This window comes from Accipiter gentilis, chromosome 9, assembly GCF_929443795.1.
Source record: "Accipiter gentilis chromosome 9, bAccGen1.1, whole genome shotgun sequence".
Taxonomy (NCBI): Eukaryota; Metazoa; Chordata; class Aves; order Accipitriformes; family Accipitridae; genus Astur; species Astur gentilis.
The window spans coordinates 25951880-25977029 of NC_064888.1; the positions used below are offsets into that span (position 1 = coordinate 25951880).

General features: G+C 38.4%; 1 protein-coding gene across 5 annotated transcripts in view; it reads right to left on the minus strand.

Annotated features, from left to right (window-relative positions):
• Positions 1–25150, minus strand: part of EXOC6 (exocyst complex component 6) — a 101945-nt gene that overhangs the window by 3933 nt on the left and 72862 nt on the right. For all 5 annotated transcript variants that reach the window (XM_049810433.1, XM_049810432.1, XM_049810431.1 and 2 more), the window contains one exon: positions 22034–22107. In XM_049810433.1, coding sequence (XP_049666390.1) covers positions 22034–22107 — 74 coding nt within the window. The remainder of the gene's footprint in view (positions 1–22033; positions 22108–25150) is intronic.

Here is a 25150-nt window from a genome sequence, read left to right on the forward strand (position 1 = left end):
CAAAGCGCCTTCTCAGGATGAGCACCATCAATTCTCCTACTGAGCTGAAGAGAACATGCCTTTAGTCACTAAGCAAACAGACTTGGGAAGGCTCTGATAACTCAGGAATCAGTGGCATTTGTGAAACCCACAGCCTCAGTTGCTGCTGCGTATTATTCATCAGTTCTTATTACCTGTGTTACAACAGTTGGTAGTGCCCAGTCCTCACAGAGGCTGTATGAAATATTCAAAAGCACAATCAAAAGAGTGGAAAGAGAGGACAGGCAGATGCGCAACACAAGGTGGGAGGATAAAGCTGACAACCACAGGAACCCAACTGGAGACTTCTTGTTTCCTCTCTCTTAGAGAGAAGCAAACAGAATGTATTAATAAATTACTACTAATTACAATGCCACTCGTCATGGGCTCCACGTGGGAGATGGTCCTTAAGAAAGAACCGTGCCAATGCTCCCGCAGCAGTTGTGTTCAGTAAATGAAATTTCATTTCTTATCCCTATTGTAACATCGAAATTGAGGATTCTGCGTTAAATTCTAAACAACCCTGAAGCTCTGTATCCTGTTGGCAATGTGTGGCCCAGAGCTGTTGATGACTGATACAATTACAGTGCTGACAAGTTCAGAGAAACTTTCCTGCCAATATCGCATGAGCAATTTTCATACCGTACTTCCAGTGCTTGAATCAAGCATCTGATTGTGTTGTGGCTCTGGGACATCTCGGTGATACTGATGGCTGGGGTGGAAGATTACACCTCATTTGTCACCTGACCAAACACAGGTAGGCATGTAGGGCTCTAAACAGACACCATGGAGTCTGCTGCTTTTCAACATATGAGGTAAAACAAATGTCCCAGGACAACGTGAAGCATATTCTGTGCACCCCGAGATGCTCTTGCCTCTGAAGAGTGCACACCCTGAGAGACATTATCGGCAAGGGGGAACGTACCGAGAGCCTCTTCCCTGCTCCACACTTGGTCAGAGCTGCACACAACCAGCCTCATGCTAATAAACCTCCTAAGTTAAAGCAGCTGTTATGACATGTGGCAGGTAGCATGAAGGACCAGGGACATGCAATCAAATGACACATGCTTCTCAATCATAGCTCACTCCCCTCCTTCTGCGCACGTGTTCAGGGGCTGCAGTGTGACAAACATACCCTGCTGCTGGAGTAAACGCAACAGGGAGCTGCAGACTGCTGGAGACTGGACTGCTGCTGTGCACAATTATGCATTGTGCATTTTGTCTCCCTCACAGCTGCAGTTCTGCACTGTGGCATATTGCTGTACATAATGGGCTTTGACAGCACATACTGTACACTGTGGGTGGGCAAGAGCTGCCTGGTGTGCAGCTCTTTGGATCTGTGTCCTGGCCATTCATATCACCTGCATCTGACTTGGCACTTGGCAGATGTACAGTCAATGCAGGCACTTTGTGAGGGGAGCAGGTTGGCCAGCAGCCAACGGCAGCAAGGACAGTCTAGCAGAAATGAGCTGCTGGTCCCAGGACCATCACGCATGTATGGGAAATAACTTCAATCCACCCATAAAAAGCATCCCTCGAGCACAACCCCGAATTCACCTTCACTCCTACAGCCATGCTGGAGAGGTATCAACCCTACAGTCTGCTTCAACCTCTGCCACTCTCTTCCTTTCTGATTTACACTGCCTTTTGCCACCCAAATGTGTGCCTTACTAAATGAAGCGCATTAATTCCTCTTCCTCGTTTAGAAAGACCTCTATTACAGTAGGACTGTCTTGGCCGCAGGCATATGATCTAGAAGACAGCCTGTCCATTCAAAGATGCAGAAAAATATTTGGGCTACTTCATGTGATTTGAACATACTCTCTGTAAGACAAAACTGTTAATGAAGTACTGGCCTACATAATCCTTTGGTAGATTATTTTTATTTTATGCAGAAAAATATTTGGGCTACTTCATGTGACTTGAACATACTCTCTGTAAGACAAAACTGTTAATGAAGTACTGGCCTACATAATCCTTTGGTAGATTATTTTTATTTTAGTAAAGGATAAACTTATCTTGAAATTTCTACATAAAGATTACTGAAGAGAAGAACATGAAGATGCAAAAAGTCTGGATTTTAATTCATGCAAACAGATAGCTATGTGAAATTCACCATGAAAACTTGGCCAACTCTTGAACAGAAGATAAAAAAAAAAAACACCAAACAACTTCGTCCTTATATTTCTGCTGTATTTTCATTCACAATAGATGCATATTAAAATGATTTTATAATGTGACAGGGACTAGGTGTGTGCAAAACCACAAGGAGAGGGAACAGCCTTTGGTAATGTTACACGGTACTCAGGGTGAAGATATAATAGAAATACTTTGTGGATTTGGCTTGACATGCTGACATGACTCATACTACAGAGATGTAATATTTGGGATATGTTAAGTTCCTCTGAAATAAAAGAAGGTTGTAAATCTCTGCAGTTTTAAATACTGTGATTACTACTAATATGGAGAAAGAAAAATTGTATCAAGGGCAAGTCTAATCGTAACAGCGTTCATTTTGCCAAAAAGAGTATCAGCTACAATTAAAAAAAAAAAACATTTAGGGCATTTAAGTTCAGGTGAAGCCCCATGGCTTCTCAGTTGTGAAGCATGAAGTACAGGAGAATTTTCTGGTAGTTCTTATTGTGGCAACTAGAATCAACCTATTAAAGGCCAAATTAAAGCAACATTTCCCTACTACTATTTTATCCACTAAAACTGTCACTATTACTGAGACAGTAAGTGAAAATGAGATGTATTGTCTAGCAAGGAATGGTCCACACTGACATGCACTGTAGAAATACCTGCACGGAGTAGGTCCTGGCAATAAGTACTTTCCTGCCTCAAAAAATCAATCAAAATCCACACAGTGTAGCATATCACACTGGTGCTGCTGGCTGCAACTTCTTCAAGTTTAGAATGTGTCATTATTTGCCTTGAAATTACAACAGGAAAAATGTTTTTTTTCCACATGCATCTTTCCAAAGTTAACATGTATCGGAAATACTTCAAACCAACAGAAAGGCAATCTCTCCTGCTACTCTCAGAGTCCGGAGACAGTGCAGACCATTAGCTGTTAGTTAGCCACTCAGCCCCACCTAAGGAGCCACCCGAGGGTGCTCTGTCAGAACCAGCTGCAACACTGTGAAGCACCTAATAAACTAGAAATACTACTCTACTATGAAAGAAGAATGGCACTGTTGGACACTCTTTATCCCATAACAACCATAAAAAATAAGCTAAGTCAGAAGCCCTTCTGACTAAGAGTAATTTGCAGGGAAGTGTATGTACTTGTGTGTGTCTGAGTCGTTACCAAAAAAAAAAAAAAAAAAAAAGGAACAAGCTTTATCCTTTCTAGTATATCAGATAGGGTGTCCAACAGACTGTCCACTTACTTCCATTTACAAGATAGATAGGGTATACACCTCTGCCTTATTTAGAGGATTTGCCTATTCTAAAGATGTGATGGCAGGGGAACCTTTATCCAACATCTTGGAACCATCAGGGCTGACGATCAGAGAGCAGCATGTTCCTTTTACTGTATGTGAAACAGTGTTGCCTTCTCAAACCTTCACATTATTAGTCACATATATACTTCTAACACAGATAACTTAAGCCTCTGGCTGCTGTTTTGCACTTGCATTTTGAATGACACCCTACAATACTTTGATTTTCTAACTTTTTGCTCATGTCTATGTATTTTCTAAATGCCTTTTATGTCTAACATTAGCTCTTTCTGCTCTAAACACCACTTGGAAAAAAAAAGGTGTTTTTATATATATACACTTCTATAACAGCTATAGTCATCTCCTACATTATACAGATAACACTGCTATTTTTAATTAGAAGACTTTTATTTTAAACACAACAATTTTGTTGTAAAATATACTAAACTATTTTTTTGTTAAAAGATGTCCTACTTTAAGACCTTGATAGCTAATGGGTTTGGTTAACACAAAACATGACAATATTGATGCTACGGGGACAAAAAAGTTCTTAAGATTTTTGGGCCAGAATTCTGGTTTCAAATAGGGCACTTTGTTAAAGGATTTTCAAACATAATGAAGCTCAAGGCCTAGTTCCCTTTACAACTTGCACCTATTCTTCAACATCAGTACTCTTGCTTTTTCCCAATATTTAGGTGATATGGCCATGTTTGGATAGAAATTACTGGTAATCATTGCTCAGTAAAGCTTTGTCTGATATTACCTAAAGTCCTGAGCAGCTCAGCCGTAGTCCTGTATTTAGGCCATCTTGTAATTATGTGAGAATCTTGTGTGCTGGGAACTGCTGGAATTGACCATCCGGCCCTTTCAATGCTGTTTGAGCCTCTTGTCACATCCTCAAATATCATACAGATGCCCCTTCCTTTTTACTTTTGGGCAACTGTCAGGAATAATCTTGGAAGAGAACACAAGTTTGGGAACTAGCTATGCACAGAGTCAACACAGCAACAGAGAGAGGGAGGAGATGAGGGCTTTGCTGAAGGAAACGGGGGCAGTGTCCATTAGATGCCACCAATTGTGTTGGTTATACTGCAAAAATCCTAACTGTAAATTATCGAGGTAAGCTTAGTACAAGTTGGAGTGGTGCCGTTATCTCTTCTGAAGTAGTAAGAGTGTCAGCAAATAGCTTTGGTTGGACAATAGGCATCAGTGATTCAGAGGCTGGAGATAAAAATGAGTTGTACACTTAATACCCTGCTTACCTTTCTGTGAAGTCAAATACTCCATCAAAAGAAAAGTAATTCTTTTAACGTATCACTGTCAGTTTTGTCCTTCTGGCCCACTCTTCTTGCTCACAAGCTGAATATATTTCTTATGCTAAGCAGATTATTAACCCCTAATCACCCAGTTACTTCTGGACTTGATTGCATGTGTAATTACCTTTTGTCAGGTACAATTTGCCTGATAAACATGTCAGAACACTTGCTGCTTAGTCTGTTGAAACAGATAAATGCTGTCTTTCCACAGCCTTGGGGCATAATTAACAGGGAAAAAAAAGGCAGTTATAAAAACACACAGAAGCTGATTCAGTGAGGCAGGAGTTCACAGCATGCAGCCCGCCAAGGCCCATTGCCTGGCCCGCTATGCTTGCCTGAGCGCTTATTGAGTTCCAGCCTGCTGTGACAGGGCAACAGGGGCAGCCCTCAAAGACTGAGATTTAAAGTAGGTTTCCACGTGAACTTCAAAAAAGAGTGGGATGATGCCTGTTTGGAAAAAAAAAACAACAACAAACCAACAAACCAAAAAACCCACAACAAAGTGAAGCAGCAGATAATGATATTGGTAGAGTCCCTGTCATCATTATGTGTTATATGCTCAAGTAGACTCTCTGGGATGGGACCAGGAAGCAAAAAAATTAAAAGAAGGCAGAGAAAAAAAAAAAATCAGGAAAAGCAAACAGGGCAAGATAAAAAAAAAAAAAAAAAGCTTAGCTTTGTGGCATTCTTGGGCTCAGCTTCTGATTTCTGCCCTGTAGTGTTTGCAGGTTACGTACCCACGCACTACAGGGAGTACAAAAAAAGAAATCCTTACCTGACCTCTGGATAACCCAAACAGGAGATTAGCCCATTTCCAAGCAAAGCAGGTTGTCACACTGTTAGGCCAATTGCTTCTATTGACACTTTGCATAAACATCTTACACAGGGTGATCAGAAAGGACTGTTATGCCATTAACGCTCTTTTTATTTTTTTATACCTAAGCCTTACAGAATAAAGGCCTTTCTGAGTAAGGGATAACAAAAGGGTCAAAAGGTCACAAACATTCTTTTAAGTAGGCAAAAATCAGGGAAGTTTAGATTCATTGAAAAGTGCAAATCGGAACTTTTTGCATCTTGCAACATTCCAGCATACTCAGCGTTTTCTAATTTCACTTCTAGCAAATTCATTAATCTACTTAATTATGCATTTTTACTTTTACTTTTAAATAGGAAGATGCTAAAGTCTTAGTTTTAGGAAATAGCAAGATGTCTAATCTTCTCAGCTAATCAGTAATCTAAACAGATTTAGACATTACCATTAAAATCCTCATAAGGAACAGTGTGAAAATATATAGATTTTTTTTCTTGAAGCAGTACAACTGAACAGTCAGTTTTCACCTATAATTTACACAGCATGTGGTTTGCACTGTGTACAGCAAAATAATCTATATTTTCCTTTGTTTTGTTTTTGCTTTGATCAGAGATGGAAACAATCTCCCTTTAATAGTATAAAAGCCACCTGCTGGGCATCGCAGACTACAGCTAATTGGTAAATTCTTTGAAATTTTGATATAATGGATTTTGACCTCTTTAATTAAAAAAATCCTGAAGCCTAGAATACTGGTGAAGTCTTCTGGGAAATGAACAGTGCCAAGCATATACAACTGCAAGCTACACCCAATCTCTTTTCAGGAAAGAGCACAGAAGAGTAGAGAGAAATAACATTACAATTTTTTCCTTGAGGATGTGTGGCTTTTAACCCAGGAAAAAAATCCCCGTGACTCTTGCTAGCTATGCATCATTTAAGTCATTAAGATAAAGGAATAGCAAATACATTAATATTCAATTATTACTAATTTTATTGGGGTTTGGAGCTAAAAAGCTCCAATGATGAAAGGGACTTTTCCATTTTAAACACAGTAAACTCACAAAAGCCTCTCACAAATGTCCCACTCCTCAATATTTCCCACCCCAAGGAGCTCACACGGTACCTACGCACCTTGTATTCAGAAGAACAAACAGGTTTGATGACCGAAGAGGAAGCCTGTCAACCAGAATCATTGCTGTTTCATAATTTCTGACATAACATTAACCTTTCAGGGGAGCTATAATCTCATTGGTTTGTGAAGTCTGAGGCAGTACTGTCTTCCTTTTCTTAAAACACTTATTTATATTCTGCCCAGCATAATGGGACCATGGTCCATGACTGGGACTGATAGGCACTGCAATAACACAGCTACACAACAATGACACTTTCTTTTTAGTCCCTGCTTATGTTTCATGCACAAATACACATGAACATACGTTATACAGGTATACGTTTATTTCCAACGAATTAACAAAAAAACCCTGCATGAACATGACGATACCCCTCCCATTAGTTCACCAAATGTTATCTCCCTGTTTATTAAAGGATGCACACCATGAAAGCACTTACTAGATTGGAACTAAAACGTGAAGGACCAGAATCAGAATTGGACAAAGACAAGTCTTGTTCACTCTAAGCATTTTCTGGTCACAAAGCAACAACAGAAGTATTTAAAACATAGATATTTAAGTCCAGCTTACAAGGAAAAACGACAGAGTTTGCTAACTGTAGAATAACACCTTACCAACCAAACAGAATTACCACTTAATCAGCAGGTGTTTGTTATTGCTGATAAATATCTTGTTAGCCTGGTTAGCAAGTCTGCCTGCCACTTGCCAAAATATTTTGTTTTATTTACTCCTGGTGACTTATTTTGTGAATGTGGTGAATTTTAAAATCCCCCGCTGATCACATAACTGGAATAACACACACTGGTATTGTATTTCAAAGTGTAAATTGATCTCTTGATCTGTGAATGTCTCCCTATAGTTTATGCTACCTTTTTTCTGGATTGGTATAACAAATGCATTTTCAAAGTGATGTTACGGGGACTTAGCTATGCAATTCCCATTAGTGTCAATGGGGGTCGCAGGCTAAATTCCTAGGCAATGCTTTGAAAACTGAGCCCTGGATTTTCAAAGGAAGGATAGTTTGTGTGAGAAAGGTAGTGTCTTTCAGCTTTTAAGCCACTGCATTAAAAAGTCTTTTTTTTTTTTTTTTTTCCCCCCCTAAAGCACCATGTATTTAGAAATTGTGCCTAAATTGGCAACAGTTGAATGTTCACAAGCATGAAACAGTTTTGTATTTAAAGGCTTCCATATGTTTCAAATTTATAAGTGAAAATCCTATCTGTCACTATCTTGAATGTTTGGATACAATCTTTAACACATTCGTAAGTGTACAATGTATAAACTCAGAGGTTATGACAGCTGAACCATTGGGAATTATTGTTAAACGAAGAAAAATAAGAAGTTATTTGCATTCAAATAAATCCTTTACAACCTAAATTCTTCCAAAGGGCAGAATTCTTTCCTAAAATCTGGACCTTGAAGTACACTCTGAGAGATGCCTGGTCTTGTTATATTCATGAGCAAGCCCAAACACATTTTTTATTCTTTGGCACTTCAAACAAACTTAGACCTGCCTACAAAATAAAACGCTTGCTGTTGGAAGTCACGTGAACAAGCTTGTTGCTGTTACCATAACCAGAAAAACACTCACAATGTATAATTTTTATAAATCCTGTTACAGCTTCAAGCAGCCCAAGATGTAACATCTGAAGAAAGTCACTGAAAAATAGTCACTGAGGCAAATATTAATAGCTAGGCCCTATGTAATACACAATACAGCAACAAGTAATACCTCTTCAAAGATTTGTTTAATTACAGTGCAAATGTTTATTATGAAGTGTGTTGTTGTTCATCATTAAAGAATAAGCTGGACTGGTAGCAAAAGAACCGTCTTTTGAGTCTAGAAATAGGGAAGAGTTTGAAAAGCAGGAGCCTGGCAGACAGTCAGGCTCCAGAGGGCACGGGCTCGGGCCAAATTGCTCCTGTCAAGCCTGTTAGCCCGTACATGAAGTCCCTTTAGACAAAGCATAAAACTATGTCAATGGTAAAATTTGTGCGGACTAAAAATTGTGTATTATGCAATGGTCAGGTCATTCACCTTTTTTTTTTTCGTTTTTGAGCTTCTGACACCGAGGCGTACACGCTCAAACAGCACGCAGGGGTGACAAGTGCAGCTCCCCAAAACAGGACATCTGCCTCTGACATGAACAAGACTTTGAAAATACTATTTCAGCTGTTAAAATGATGAAGCATTTAATATAGCACAGTTAAATTTAATCTGTCATTTTTGTTTGGCTTCTGTTATGTTTTTTAAACACAGGCTTGCCAGTAGTACTTAAACACTGACATTTACCAAAACCATTAACTGAAGAGGCAACTTTTACAGTTAAGTTTATTTAAACTTAAATTTTCTATAAGCAGTTTTTTCAACTGCATGAGACTTATAACAGGCTTGCTTTAAACTATTTGCTTATCTACAAAATAATGCCATAAATAGCATGTGATGTGGCACAATACCTTAAGGTAAGTTTCTTGGGGATTAAAACTGTATTGTTTGTCTCAATCCTTCCTGTAGAAACCCATTTGAGGTGTTTCACTAAAAAGATGTATTCAAAAATTTCAAAAGCTAGTGTTAAAACTAGATTTTAACCACCTTCTGGGACTAATTTTAAAAATCATCTAACTTGGTGTAACTTGAATAAAATTTACACACAAAACACGTTCACTTCAACTTCCATACTGTGTTCTAGAATTGAACACTCTTGTCCCATCTGTTGTATTTAATATTTAGCAGTATCCATGTGAGTAACTCTAGATGCCTGCAGTCTCACCAGAGGTCAGCATATATACTATACCACGAAAAGTCATTATCTGATAAATGCTGTTATGAACTAACTAATCCAAATTGTCCTTGTATACATGCACATCTAATCTATAAAGTCAGGCTGTTGTACCCTAGAACTAAACATCCGTAGTGGTCTGCCCAAGTATAATTACAACTCTAAGTTTAAATTTCAGTCCGATTACTTCTAGGAGTGAAGGAAGGAGTTTTAGATACACTGCCCTGGCGTGTGAATATAAACTGATGCCTACGGGAAGACAAGTAAGCATAGCACAGCTCCACAGCATCAGCCTTGTGTTCATAGAGGCGGTGAAGACTTCAGCACACTGTGTGAAGCTGCAGCTCACAGAACTGACCCAGGAAGGTGCCGACTTGGCCACAGGGAATTAGCGATTCGGTGGTAGAATGGGCTATTTCCTTCTCCTAGCTTTCTAGTTATTTCTTGTCATATTCTGACTTGGACCAAAACACCAGAGGAAATTGCATCTAAGAAAAATACTGAAATTACATTGTTAGACAAATTGAGGCTTCCAACCTAACAGGAGCATATACATCAGGTCTATAAGGTTTATGAGCATCTCTTGAATCTGCAGCATTTGGTCTCCACAGAGGTCCATGATCTCTAGTGTGCACTATGAAACACATCACCTCCACTGAGGTAACCTGGGGTTCTACACCACATAGGGGAAAATTGTTTCAACACAACAGTCTATTTTTTAATCTATAACTTTTTGGTTTGGTTTATTTTTTAAGATTTGTGTGGTTCTCAAAAAGCTGCAGATTTAAAATAAAAGAAAAATCACAGTCTCAGTGCTTCAGATTCTGGCCATCAAAGCCCTCAGCATTTTATGTACAAAGTGTCTCTCTGAAAAGCCTCTGCAGGAAGCAGATACAAATATAGCAACTATTAAAGTATCTCAGCTGATCTTGGGTGCCCAGTTAAAATATGTTGAAAGCCACTGAAATCTAAGACATAACAGGCCAGAAACCAGCATCATTTTGTTTGTATCCAGAAACAAAAATCCAATGCAATTCATAAGGCACAGACATTTACAGATGCGCTCATCATTAGTTTACTGTAAACAGACCGTTATTTCTTCCAAAGTAGTGCATTCAGGGTATGGCTACATAACCACCCTTCATAGCAGATGAAGTTACATCCCCTAGGGAAAGCTATACTAGACCTGGGAACCACTGGACAAGGAATTCCACAATCAGTAGCTCAGGAATGTAAATATAGACAAGTTAAAAGCAAAGCCAAATTCACTAGACAAAAGTTTCATATTCTTTCCCGGATAACCTTTGCTTTCTTCTTCAGGTACTACAAGATGTTTACTTCCACATTTGTATCTATCAATTGACTTTTAAAATGTTTCAGCAAATACTACAGGCTGTATAAAATCCTGGTACTCATTTTTGTTTTTCTTGTCTAGATAACTTGGTTTAGCAAAGGCTTCTGAGCCCAGTAAGTTGCAGTAACAAGAAACCCAGGATTTATTTTTTGTTGGCTTTTTGCAAAAGATCTTTCTTCTCCTGCTGCTATGTTTGCAAACATATTAGTAACCCCCCTTTCTGCTTAATGTTAATGGTCCAATATTACTTCTTTTCTAAGAAACACATCAATAAATTATTCTCCTTAGAAGCTAATCTTTTTCCTTTAGAATATGCCTTCTCTCTTCACTTCTCAGGTAACAGTATTTTCTTAAAATGTTTAATCTGAAAAATTATTTGTTACAATTGCTCTGGAAGACAGAATAATTCCAAACTACATAATATGTCATTTGTAATAAATATTCTTCATATTTTAGCTCCAACAGATCCCAATACAGATGGAACTTTTGCTGAGTAATGATGGCACAATTCAGCCTCCAATGCCTCCTGCAATTTGAAAACCTCTTCCCCTGATTTTACTTGCCACTTTGAAATGTTATCCCTTTCTAGTAATCCTGTGCTAGATTCTTTTGCTTCTTAAACGAACATTATTCTCACCCTTTATTGACTGACCACATCTATTATCACATGTAAGCAGTGTTAATCCTCTAGTAATTAACACCCTTATTAAAGTAATTTTAACTCAAAGAAGTTTAAATCGCATTATTGGTTTTATTTAATTAAGCTATGGGGAGTGTTTTACACTGTCATTTGAGTTTTCAGCTTGTGCCTTTTCAATCTACCAGTTACCCAGGTTGCACACACACACCCCACCCCCCCAGTTACCTGTGTATTTCTGTCTAGGAATTATTCAGTATTATTCTGTTCACTGTGAACTTTTTAAACTATCACCTATGTCAACAGATGCAAGACTTAGACACTATACTGAACATATTACCATTCCCAAAACTATGATTTGGATGTGCATTTCAATGATACTATCAAATCTATCCTTCCACAGGGCTCAGTGTCTTGTTAGTGCTTAAAATGAAAGAGCCACTTGTAATGTCCTTCTCATATATCCTAAGCAAGGGCAAAGATTTTTACTTAAACTTCAGACTGTCAAAAAGAAATGAGAATCTGAATGCACTGAGTTGTGCCACTTTGAGAGGCTGGCTCAGCACTTTTTCTGTTACTCTGAAAATAAGTCAGGTTTTAAAATTGCATTTTTCTTGTATGTGTCCACTACATGTTCCTTTCTATGGGAAAATATCTGATGGCCTATGTTCTCTTACGGATCTCAGGTAAGCTACCCAACTGACATGTTTGACACAGGGTCAAAAGATGAAAACTGTCTTCTGGTTTAACTGCATCATGTTACACTGCTCACTCTGGAAGAGTTTGGGCTAATTGTGTGTCCTGCTAGAATGATTTCCTGGAGGCATGCCACTGAAGCTGGGAAAGCTTGTGTTCTCCTGGGAATAAGGCAACCTGATGGTTTCATGGACTTTATACACCATTAACTGTGTACTGAAAGTCCTTTATTTCCTTTGGGTAAAAACATCTCTTCAAATTTCTACTGTTTAAAAAAGAACTGTTCTTAGTAAGTCTCAGCATAAACAATGGACCATGATAAACATAGAAAGAAAAGGGTAAGAACAACAAAGTACATTTATGGACAGGAACTGACTTTTTCTTTCTTTGGTTTTTTTTTTTTTTGTCCTTCATCCCATACCTTTAAGTTCTTCTTTTCTCCCCATCATCTACTGCTTCCATCTACTCATCTTTTGACCTTTTTTTTTCCCATTTCTTTGCACTTCTGTTCTTATTCATTCTTTTTTTCTCCCACCATCACTCTTTCTGTGATTGTGGGATCTTCTTAGTTGCACTGCTCTGTTGCTACTAATGCTCTAGAGGAAGTTCTCTGCAAGAGTTTTTCTTTAGGCTCTAAAACATAACTTATATGTGAATCTTCTATGCAAACTTTACTTGTTATTTCAATATTCTTTAAAACAGTGCAACTTGTAAGATGACAAATTGCTCCAAACCTGACACACTCGTAAGAGCCATGTATGTTAGCATGGTATAAGCCAATATGAAATAAAACTCCGCCTAAGAACGTTCTGGTTCAGTCAAATTGTTTATAGTACAATTTCACATAACAGTATGAAATTCAATAATTTCTTTTGCCACCTATTAGTATCTTTGTACTAACAGAAAGAAAATACGAGGGTTTCATTTCCCACATTTCACTGACTGATTGGAGGCAGTCAGATAGTCTTTTTATTTGTATTTCTGCAGTGCTAAAATACCCAGCTGAAGATCAGTGTCACATTATGGTACATATTGTACAAACACTTTTGAAGATATGATCTTTTTTTCTAAGACACTATGATCCAAATGAATAAACATTCATTAACTACATTTCACTTCTCAAGTCCTTGCCACACGATGTCTATGCAGTTCCTTCCTTGTGTCATTATTGTACTGAAGCAGAGAACAATTCTTGTCTTCTTGTTATAAAAGATTCCTTTGATTTTACTGGATTTTACATTTGCCCTGTAGTGACTTCCAAAGAAGAGACAGACTAACTTTCTTTTTTACAGAAGAAACTAGGAAAAGGAAAAAAAATGGAATATTCTGTCTGTTGCCTGTTTTTGACAGATAATTTAGAGAAGGAATGGAACCTAAATATGTTGATTGATGCAACTGAAAAAATATTGAAGGCAAGTCTGTAGGGTTAAGGGGTTAGTAGTGTTGCCCAATACATACTACAAACCAGTGATACCACCAGCTTAGTTAAGGCTGGAGGATGTAAGCAACCATGGGGCAGAAATTATTGAATATGCTAATGCAGCTACCAGTCCTATGGCTCCCTGATGGGAGACTACGACTCATAAATGTTAAGAGAATACAAATAACAAGTAACTTGAAAGAAAACAATAATTTTCTTCTGTTGTGTTGTTCAATTACCAATGCTCATTCAGTACTCATAGGAACCACATACCACCCACAGGATTCAGAGGAAGTCCTGTGGAGCTGGAGGCTCCAAAACTGAACTCCATCCATCAGCTCAGGGCTACAGAAAGGCCCAGACACAATGGTAGAGATCCTGCAGCAACTGGCTGTCAGCAGGAAGAGAGCAGCTTGATTTAATGTATTCACAAACTTCATGAAAGTCACGCACCCAAATCTTCCTTCCTTGCATTTACATCATTTCTTAAATGTCAAAGATAAAGACAAGGATCAGATGGGGAGCAAAACTGTAGCAGAAGAAAACTAGATAGAGGCTTCGTTCCACTTAATAACTTCCACTGAATGGGATGTGTATCAGTGACTCAAAGAAAGGCTAAGCAGGAGTTCACAAATGTAACAGGCATAACATAATTCCAGCAAGAGATTCATTAATTGAGAAATTATCTGAAAGTGAACCTTCTGAAACTTTTCTACCAAATGGTCCTTCTCCAGATAAAAACTTTCTCCAGATAAAGCTTATTTAGTGCTTTCTCTCATAATGTCCTTGGAAATGACTGCTTCATAAATAGTCTCCCAGACATGTAGCATGCCAGTTACTGAAGAAATTTAGTATCTCGACCAAGAAAACTGAAGCCTTTAGGTTCTGGCATTACGGACAGGTTATAATCAGGATATGTACTTCAACTACCAAGGATACAATTTTAGTGCCATTTAGGTCATGATCTTACATGAATTTCCTCTGCAACTATGGGATAAGCTTTCTTGAACAGAAAGGCTTTCCAGAGATACAAAGTTTTCATCGTAAGGACAGCTCTAGGTTTTGAATTAATTGATTAACTATTTCTAAACCTTGTCTTGTGAAAGTACTGATGACTAAGAAGAAGAGCTGAAAGCTGATTAAATGTGACAGTTAGTAGTATTCAGATAGGAACTCGGATATGTCCATCTAAATAGTCTTGACAGCAGCTTTTGCCTACCTTTTTTTTTTTTTTTTTGTAATATCTGCTTTGATCAATCTCTCCAGTTAAACTTTTAGTAATTTCTATGATGGTAGTATTTAGAAGCTGGAACTCCACTACTCTAAGAAGTCAAGTGTTTCACCTGTACATGACGTGTGAGATCAGTAAATGTTATTTCCTGTCTCAATTCAAAAAATTATAAATTAATCTACCCCCCCCCAGCTTTTTCAACTAAGGCTCATGTTCTTATGCAAAGGCTGTTAATCTGCAGGTCTCTAAATCAAGCTGAGCCAGTGCTTCATGAGTTCTGTCATTTTCTGAATACACAGTACAGATTTCTTGTCAGCTCATCTAATTCTTGTGTATATCTGGTTTGGGAAGTGGAGAACTAAGAGAATTGTATCCCTTAAATGGACTAGCTTAAAGAACAACACACAAATTATTTTCTTATTTTTGATAACTTCCATGGTTTAGGTACCTACAGCATTCTTTACTATCAATTAGGAGATGACATTCAGTTTAAGCATTACACCTTTCACAGCATAGTCTTTTGTGCATAGTCTACTATACTTTCCTCTGGAGAAACTGGTACAGTTTTTGCCAAAGGTAGTGTATCTTGTAGTTAAATAGCCATATGTATATAATTTTAGTTAAGTAAGGCATTGACAGGGCTACTGAGAGTGAAGTAACAGCATTTGTACACTGAGTTTTTCAAACTTGTTTTCAGGTATGCACCCTCATTGTCCGTAAGCCAGGATCTAGAGTGAAAACTTGGTAAGCTATCAGCATGTAATTTGCACTTCTCTGCTGAAAAGGGGGTGTTCAGATGTTGGACTGGATACAGTCTGTTTTGCACTGAATTTGATGAATGATTTAACGTCCCAAAGAACATACATACACCTAATACCTGGCACATATGCTTAGTTCCTGGCAGTTAACAGGGTAGAGGGTAGGAATACCTACTGCCAGGAAATGACTGACTTGCCATCCTGCTTTAATTCTGCAAATCCTTATCAAGATAGTGTATTCACAGCCATGCTTGTTTTTGACCCTTCGCTGCTAATTTCTGTGCATTTGTTTCCAAAGCTTCCTAATTCTTACCAGCTGGCAGATATAAATCCCATCCCAGTACTGAGCTGGCCTGTTTCTGTGTACAGAGCACTGACTGACATCTTCCTCACAAGTATCTATACACACAACTTGTGATCTGAGCCTACTGCAATTACCTACAGGCTTCACAGAATCTACTTGAAAAAGAGAAATCAAAAGTAAGGGATTCCATTGGGAAATATAAGTGCTTACAAACAAATTGCCATGTTTGTGTGAAGAATTCCCATTTACTTGTAAGAATATAGTACTCTGAAAAGACATTGTGCATCCCCTGCAAGCCGGCTAACACACATTTAGCATGCAGTCATATTCTAACTGTGTCATTTTGAACACAGGTATAGATATGCATGCTAACCCTGTATGATGCAAATACATGAGGTATCGAGCCTTGAAGTGTCTCTGTTCTGCTCACAGCGTGCCTCAAGCCCTCGTGCTCTAGTGCAGAGACAATTTATGGAGAAAGGGAAGGCCAGCAAGAACATTGCCTTCCTCTCCCAACAAAGTGAGGATCTATGGTCTGAAATCCAGAGAGGTGCAACTCCTGTTTTGTTGCTGTCTGAAATCTGAGCTCCTTTATTTAGCTGAAAAAGCAGCATTGCACTGAAAACTAGAGAAGCACAAATCCCATTACATAGCACCCTGAGGCTGGGCTTCATGTTACAGATGTAACATGCTACTCTGCTTGTTCAGAGAAGCTGGGGAGCGCATAGAGGGGGGGAAAGGGATCAGTAAGCATTGTGAAAGAGGTTCTGTGAAGATGAAAGTCTCAACAACCATTTCCCTCAGGAAGCAAAAGATGAAATATTCTATACTACTTGATAATTAAAAATTCAAACTGTTGCCTTATGAAAGAGAGGGTTACTTTTATCTTTAAACTCTGAAGTTTTTAAGACTTACTCCTAAACACACTGTTAGGGATTTCTCCCTCTTCAAATATCCTGATGTTTTTTCAGCTCAAGACTCGTTTCTGGAGTAGAGGCCGGGGTGGGTGTACCCTACTAATTTCAAAGCCTAGGCACTGTGTGAGCTGGCAGCCTGTGAAGGAAGCCACAGCACACCTTTAGAGCCCTCGACCTCCAAGAGTTGTGGTGGATAGGTTTGGCAACAGGCTGCAACTTATTCTCTGAGGTCTGCTGTAGAGCTCAAGAGCATTCTCCACAGGCAACACAGATGGTGAGAGCTTTGGCATGCTGCATGTCGGGGGAATCAGGGACAAGCCAGAGCTGAATGCAGTTACTACCACAGGAAATGAATTCAAATTAAACACTGCAAACAAAACAGTGGAGAAGACGGACCTGTCAGCCTGCCTTTAGTGGCAGACATTCCCGTGGCTGGGATTGAAGCCCAGTGATCTGTTACACAGTTCCTACCTACAATGATTTACTTCTGAGTTTATCAGAATAACAGTATCATCTCTCAGTAATGAATGAGAAACAAAGAAGAAAGAGGAGGACTATATTAAGTACTACTAAGAATTTTCTTCTTCAAATGAACTTACATCTGTTGCATACAACACTACAGTTCAGAAGATTAGCAATATTTCTCAGCAACAGTACACCAGAAAATGCATTACAAAGCAAATGGACAAGCAACCCAAGAAACTATTGATGTAATTTCCATTATGCTTTTGAAAGAAGAAAATGTATTATACTTTTAAATATCAGGTATCAATTTCAGAAGGAATACATACGGTGTGTTATCAGTAACTTGAGCTCACAGAAGTGCTTATCCACATGCTTATTTACATAGATCATAAACAAAAGTCTGACAAAAATGTATCTTCTAATGTTTCCACAATACATTATTCTGTATATTAATCACATTGATTGCATTATGACTTTATGTCTAATTTATCTCTAATGTTAGCAAAACATTAACAGAAATTGCTGAAAATCTTCAAGAATTTTCTCCCATACATATGCAGAATTCATGGAACTTGTCATTCACAGCCCTTGGTCTCCCAGACTGGGGGACACCACTATCAAACTGTAAACTCTATGTTACCATGTGGGTGGAGATACTGCTACGGTGGTTGCTCAACTCTGGGGTTACCAACAGCATATGATTATGTTCACTTGAGATGGCTGCCCCTGTTGCAGGACCAGCACTGACAGCATCTGGAGGATATTAACAATGGAGGATATGTACTTAAGTGCCAAAAGAACAGTTCTCCTCACCCCTGGCAAAATACAGAAATTCCACAATCATCAAGCTAGCCGAGTACTTGTCTGAGACCAGACAGTAGAGGAAGAAGGCCTGTTTGAAACTAAGCAGTGGTCATGGTGGAGAGAAACATTAGAAACAACTTGTGAAGTCAAAAGTGAAAAAAAGTCAACCTAAAGTTGCAGCTTAGGTTATAACTCTGCAGGCAATGATCTGATTTCAAGAATAGGCATTTGTTACCACCCAGTTGGTTAAGAATCAGGAAATTTGCCCTAGGACAGCAACTGTTGACCTCTCAGGCTACCACGAGGTTATCGTTCCTGTCCACTACACACTACACTGGCTCTCCAAAGAATAATGCACAAATTCTAAGAATCAGGCCTTTTCCTCACATATTTAAGTGTCCAGGACATCCAAGAAACTGCCTCACATTCCAGAACTGTAACCCTAGTCTTTAGGCACTGAAGAACAGATCATAACCAGGACAAAACTAATTCATGTTGGAGGCTGAGCTTCCTCAGAGACTAAATCAAGTAGGATGAACTAAGAGCTGTTTATTTTTGAAGGTTAACTCCAATTGAGCTAGGATCTGAATTGGTAGCAAAATCCCCAAAGTTCAGTCAGCCTCACTTTGGGTCACTGGACTCCTTACCCAGGCTCCCTACATAGACAGTAGCAAGAGATTATCTTCAGAGAGTGATGCAAGTCGCAGGAGAGCTGGGTCATCTTCACGAGATGCCAGAGACCAGCCTCTTTAAAGCAGCACATGCCACTTTGATAATCGCCTTGCTGAGCTGGCCTGTCCCTCAGTGACTTTAAGTAAGTGGGGTGAAAAGGTGCATGTAGGTATGACCTCAAGTCATATGCTGAGACAAGTGGCATGAGGCATGACACAATTACTGCAGCTGTACAGAATCGTGAATCTATCCCAATTTTCTTAGCAGCTGCTTGCTGCTTGAGGATCTGCTAAACTAGCTGGAGCTGCAAGTTTCTAGATGCTCATGGGCATGTGATTCTCTGTTAGTATGCACTATGTGTGATTAGCCAACCACACCAAGTCACCTCTGTAAGATGCTGAGATATTATGGTTATGGGAATAGTAAAAATATCTTTATTGACTAGAGTTTCTACAGATTACTAAGATCCTTAAGGAGCATGTTAAGTATGACAAGAGCATAAGAGGGGATAGTATAAGGAGGAAGAGGTGGCTCATCAAAGGCGACACTGGTAAGTGCCTGCCCATTCATGATCCCTGGCCTCTAAGAGCTTCCTGCTACTAAATACTGTTCTCTTCTTAGAAGCAACTCTTTCTCGTGCCAACTGTTTCTGTTTGCTCTTCTACATCTGTGGAAGGAAGAAGGAAAGAAGTGGGCTTGCTGGGGACAACATACTGTCCATACATTGTCTCCAGGGAAAGATGGAAGATCAGGAACTCTTAGGATGAAAATACCTATGGCAATTCTTTTCAAAGCTGCTCCTCCACCCATGGTAATAATCCAAGTGTAGCTCTTCCCTCTCTGTCTTCCAAGCTGGCTCCTTGTAAGTGACTTTACTTCTTTAGTAAAATGTGCTACAATATCCTACTGCCCAGTCCTCATTAATCTTACACATTGCCCTAGTACAACAGAGAGAGAGTAAGCTGTTGTTGAGATAACTGGCTTCCATTAGCAACCATGTGATTGGCAGGACGATAAAGTCTTTTCCCTTGCAGGTCAGCTGCTTTTTAAGAAGAGGGCAATCCTGCTGATCCATCTTTTAGCTACAGTCTCTCACTGAGTCCCAAATCTCCTGCCTTTTAGCTTTGATACGGTTCAAGCTTTTCCCCTTGTATCAGCCCCTACCTGTCATCAGCTTCTCTGTACCAAACAGCCAATATCAGGAGTTTGACCTCAGGGCACAGTCCGGGTGGGCAGGTAAAACCTGACCACTGGACCTACTTCCTTATCTTTCATATCCTCCAATTCATGAAGAAGTATCAAATTCAAACTAAAAACCAGAAGCCTGACCTTTTATAAGAACTTTCTGAAAAAGGCTCTGTTGCCTTTCTAAGTATTCTTGAAAAGAACTGTCATCCACCCTATTAAGATAGAAATGGATCACAAATAAGGAAGAGAGGGAAAAGACTGCAAATCCTTACTAAATGGTAAACGTTTTTGATGCGTGCTTGCAATACCTTTTGGTGAGGCACATAAAATATAGTAAAAAACAAACCAAAACAAATATACTACAACTGTTCTACATCTACAAGCTCCAGTTGCAGCCCAGTAAAGAGAGTTGCCCAGACTGTTGCTGTTTATAAAATATCTGAAATCGATTAGATTCCTGTGGCATACAGAGCACCCTCTATAAAGTGTTACTTGCATCAAGAGATTTCTAAACATAAGTTGCTAACATAAACTGAGAGCTATCACAAGCACTATAATCCCTATTTATGTGACACGCTCGAGGGCTGGTGTTTAAAACATACAAAAATATTTATTTCCTGTAGCAAGTATGTACACACCCTGCCCTCCTGCATAGCTGGAAATCACGTTTTCCCTTGAAACAAACACAGGCTCTGCAAGGATTTATACCACTTAGGTGGATGACAGAAATGGTGCCAAAATCTCTCAACATCCTTTCCCTTCAACTAAACCGACTTAGTACAAATTGGAAAATGTTTAGTCACTTCTAACATTGATAATAAAAGGAGAATAAAAAAGATTCCAAAAGAGGAAGGCTGCTAGTCAAGGCAAGACTTGTGGTATTTGAAGTTTGGCAGAGTACATCTTTACATACTGAATTCTGGAACTCCTAATGTAGAACTATCACATGAACAAATCTTACGGCCATGATCTATATCCTCCTCATGTAGTCTACGCTTATCCCATTGTAGATATTTTTCATTGTTATATTACTGTAAGAATGTAACAGACAACTCTATCTTTGAACTTTTTCATTTAAAAAGACACTTTAATTATGTCCTTTTTAACTATTAGGAGACACTAGAATACTTTTGCCTCATGAATTTTCCCTTCTGAAACGCCTTTTCATAATCTTGCTGTGAAAAACCTACTAAACTATTAAAAGCAAAAATATTCTTACTACATAGATAATTTGGTATGGAATTCTTTCTACATTTCTCTTCTTTTCTGATGACTTTGACAGGTTCATAATGGTGCTGAAAGACATCACCAACATCTGCAGAAAGCTAAAGACCGTCCATGTGCAGTTAATGATTCATTTCACTATTTAAATGACACTTATACTCGCAATTTTGTGAAGTAATAAATCCTCTCTAAAAGCTTACTTCAAGTATGAAAAGTTTTTGAAAATGAATTGCTATGGGTCGATATAGTGTCAGAATTTATAGAGAGCAGGGAATAGAAATAACTACATGAAATTAAAGTAAGTAGATTTTAGTCTGGAACAACCTTCCTTTTGGCAAGAACTGTGGAAAAGTGCTTCCAATGTTAGGGCATTTAGAATTAAATTTGATATAGAATAAACATCCGCCAGTTGGAATAAAGCTGTTTTCTAAAAGTTTAAAAGAATTCTATGTAACAAATTAAGGAAAGGAAATGTTAAATAATACCATGCCCCATTCTGCTCTCCAGGGAGTAGTTTTGTAGACAGGAGTAATTGCTCAGAATGGAATCAGGCCAGCACACACCAGGGTAACATGTACACTCTTGCAAAAAGGCATCACAGGATCTTTACAAAATCATCGGGACCAAAATTCAGTCTCATATCCATGTAACAGTACCACCAGTAGCACAGTGCCCCCTAACAACACATTGGAGGAACAGTTTTATGCTAAATTACAGGGAATAGTGCCACTAATAACACTTCAAATAACCGCTTTTCAAAACTAATTACATAGGAATGCAAAAACATGAAAGGTTCTTGAATTTAATAACTTCAGCAATGGTCAAAAGGGGAAATTAGTAGGATAAAAAACAACAACTAGTGTCTTACTTGTCTGAGGTCGATGAAAGCTAACTGCAGGGTGTCTCCCTGGAATCCTGGCACAGGCTCAGAACTAGCAAACACTGCAAAGAAAGGTTAAAAATATTACAGATGTAGATTTTTAAAATTCTAACAGAAAATCAAGCTCTATGCAATACAAATGCTAGCTAGCATTAAAATGAAACTGGTTTGATAGAAATAGATTAAACTAATAACTCACAGTGATTAAAAACAAACAAACCAACAACTTTCCCATCATTTTTCCAATAATCCCAAAGAACAATACCTTTAGGAGTATTATTAGGAATTTTGCTTAAAATTCTAACCCAGTAGTAATGCTACAACCACAGAAACCAACATCTTTTTTTGGCCTGAGGTGAATGATTACTGAAGAATTTAGAAATAATACCAATTCCATGGCTGTCAACATATTTTCAAACATCTGCTTTTGTTACAGCATCCATGCTATAAAAAACCCACCTCTAGCCAAACAGCACTAACAGACAAACACTAAGGTGGGAGTTAGTTTAATGTGTGGATGACAGGTGGAAAGCTCTACCTGCCAGTCAGAGCAGAGCTGAAATGCCTGTTCATGCCTTTTAGTCAGCTTATCAATAATGAACTGCTGCTGGTTTTGAACCCAAAAACAGGCTGTCAAAATTGGAAGGCAAAACTATATTAAAAATACAAAAAATGGCAACACTTATGGTAATGAAAAAAAAGTCAGCTGTTTGTTTAAATTTGGAAACCATCAATAATTGTCAAACTTAAAAATAAATATACTTTTTGTTGTTCTTATCCCAGTCCCATGCTAATAACAAAGACACTTGCAGAAGGACCCGCTGCCTCATATCCCCACTCAAGTTAGACATCTTACTGCAAAAGAGCTTAAGAGAATTTTTCTGATGCTCTTCAGTTAGAGCTCTTAACAAAACAAAGTAGATATTACTGTAATAGTTTAGAGAGGTATCATCTGAGTCAGTGATAGGTAACATTTTTTTCCAAGTTTGAGAAACAGGTCATTCAATGGTAGAGGAAACAGGACATATGTATCCAAAAAATTTCCAGATCCAGTGTTCAACTCTACTGTGCCACATGGACTCCTACTAACATTTAAAAGTAATATGATTTCCTTAATAGATTTTTTTTTTAAATGACTAGCTAGAAAATTTGTATCAAGTGAAAGTAACATCCAGAAAGACACTGGTGTCTGAGCTAACATGATGGTAAAATAACAGGCTTAATCATTTACTTCTGAACATATGGTTTCAACTTAAAGCAGACTAATGAATTCAGGTAGACTATTCACAAGTCTAAAAATTATTATATGGAATGCAATTGTAAATGAAAATAATAAAGATTACTACTTAAGTGGTACAAGAAGCTACCAAGACCATCTCAGAATATCTAAGAATAGCTTATTAATAGATGACTATAGTAGCAGAGTAGCAGCTTTACCAGTAGAGGTAGCATTTATTACTTGTATTACAGTAGTGCAAAAAATTTTTATGGATGGTCATGTAATAGGAGAATGAATTAAACTGGAATATGACCTGATTCTTCATCAGCTAAAGGAAAAAAAATACCAATCAAACGCCCTAGGGAGAACACTGTAATGTCACAGACAAGTATTGGTAACAGTTGGCAAATGCTCACTGATTACTGTATTCAAGTCTGAATTCTAAATTGTCTGGGTCTCCTACTTCATAAGTAACACCAACTTTCTAAGGAGTTTTCAGGGAGTTTCAATCTACCATAAAGATGCTTTTCAAATAAAAAAGAAGAAAGATAAAAAACAGTAGAAAAAGCATATCCTAACCCCAGCATTTTATAGAGAGAGTTTGCTTAATAATAAACTCTTTAAAAGCAGCAAAGAGAAAACAGTTTGTACAACCACCAACCTGCAGAAGAACAAAAGGATCTCCAGGCCTATGAAAGCACCCTTCTGAAAACCCTAGGCTAAAGAGTTGGGTGTCTCCATGGCTGTTTTCTGCAGGTATTTCACGGCCACTGGGACCACCCTTTCTTCAGGGACAGACAGGCCTATGATGCTGACCCCTGTGGTCAGCCAAACACAGCATTTAAAATGGGAACACCACACTATAGCAGGGAATTCTTAGCAACGCCCCATAGCAAAGAGCTAAAAAGAGATACATGGGTTGTCAGCTATGGCAGCACACTAATAAGGAGGAAAAGTGTGATGGTCAGAAGGGGTCTTTTCTATATCCCCTAAACAAGGAAGGAGAACCTGTCCTATTCTTGAAAGATAAGGCCTATCTGTATCTGATCCTGTAAAACTGTCCGTTCATACACAATATGCTGAGACTAGCTTCCCCCGCTAGAATCTGAGCTCCTCCAGACACTCTACAATGGTAGCACTGGGAGAAGGAAACTTTACGGCAAAGGAGTGGCTACAGAACTGAAAAGTGAACATAACTGAAAAGTGTGACCTGCCACAAAACTTTTCAGTTAGCTCCTGGCACTTTATACTTCAGGAGGTACCTTCCTATAGTGGGATAATATTACTTGCCACACGGCAAATATTTGCATCCTTTCTGCAGCTCATCAGGCTAAGGTAGTTTGGAATTTATCCTAATGCATTAAATAATGCAGTATGATTTAGTTTCTCTACATAGTGCCTACTACCATTGCAGCTATAGAACAAGAAGCACAAAAGGTACCAAACTTAATTATTGTATAAGCTTTGTTCTCTTTAACCACAATTTTATATTATGAATTAATTTACAACACCAGGGACACCCATTAGAGCACAAGCATTTATTTTCACTTTTGGGTCATTTTTGACAGGTGACTACAGTAATATTTGTTTCATTATTACAATTTCATTAGTTCAAAGGGCAAAAAGATAATCTACTTATGGTAACAGTCAGACAGTTCCCCCTCCGCCCTCAGCTCAGGGCTTTTAAGTTTTGTTAACAATTTTTCAAAGCTAATTAAATATTTTCTGCTGCACAGCATTTTAGGAAGATGTTATAAGAACAGGATTAAAATTCTTAATGTCTTTGTCCTAAGGGTTCTTTTCCAGATAGTAATGAAACATTGTCATATATACATCCTTTAAAATATCTACCCCCTAAATTCATTTTAGGCTTAAAGAGGATTTGG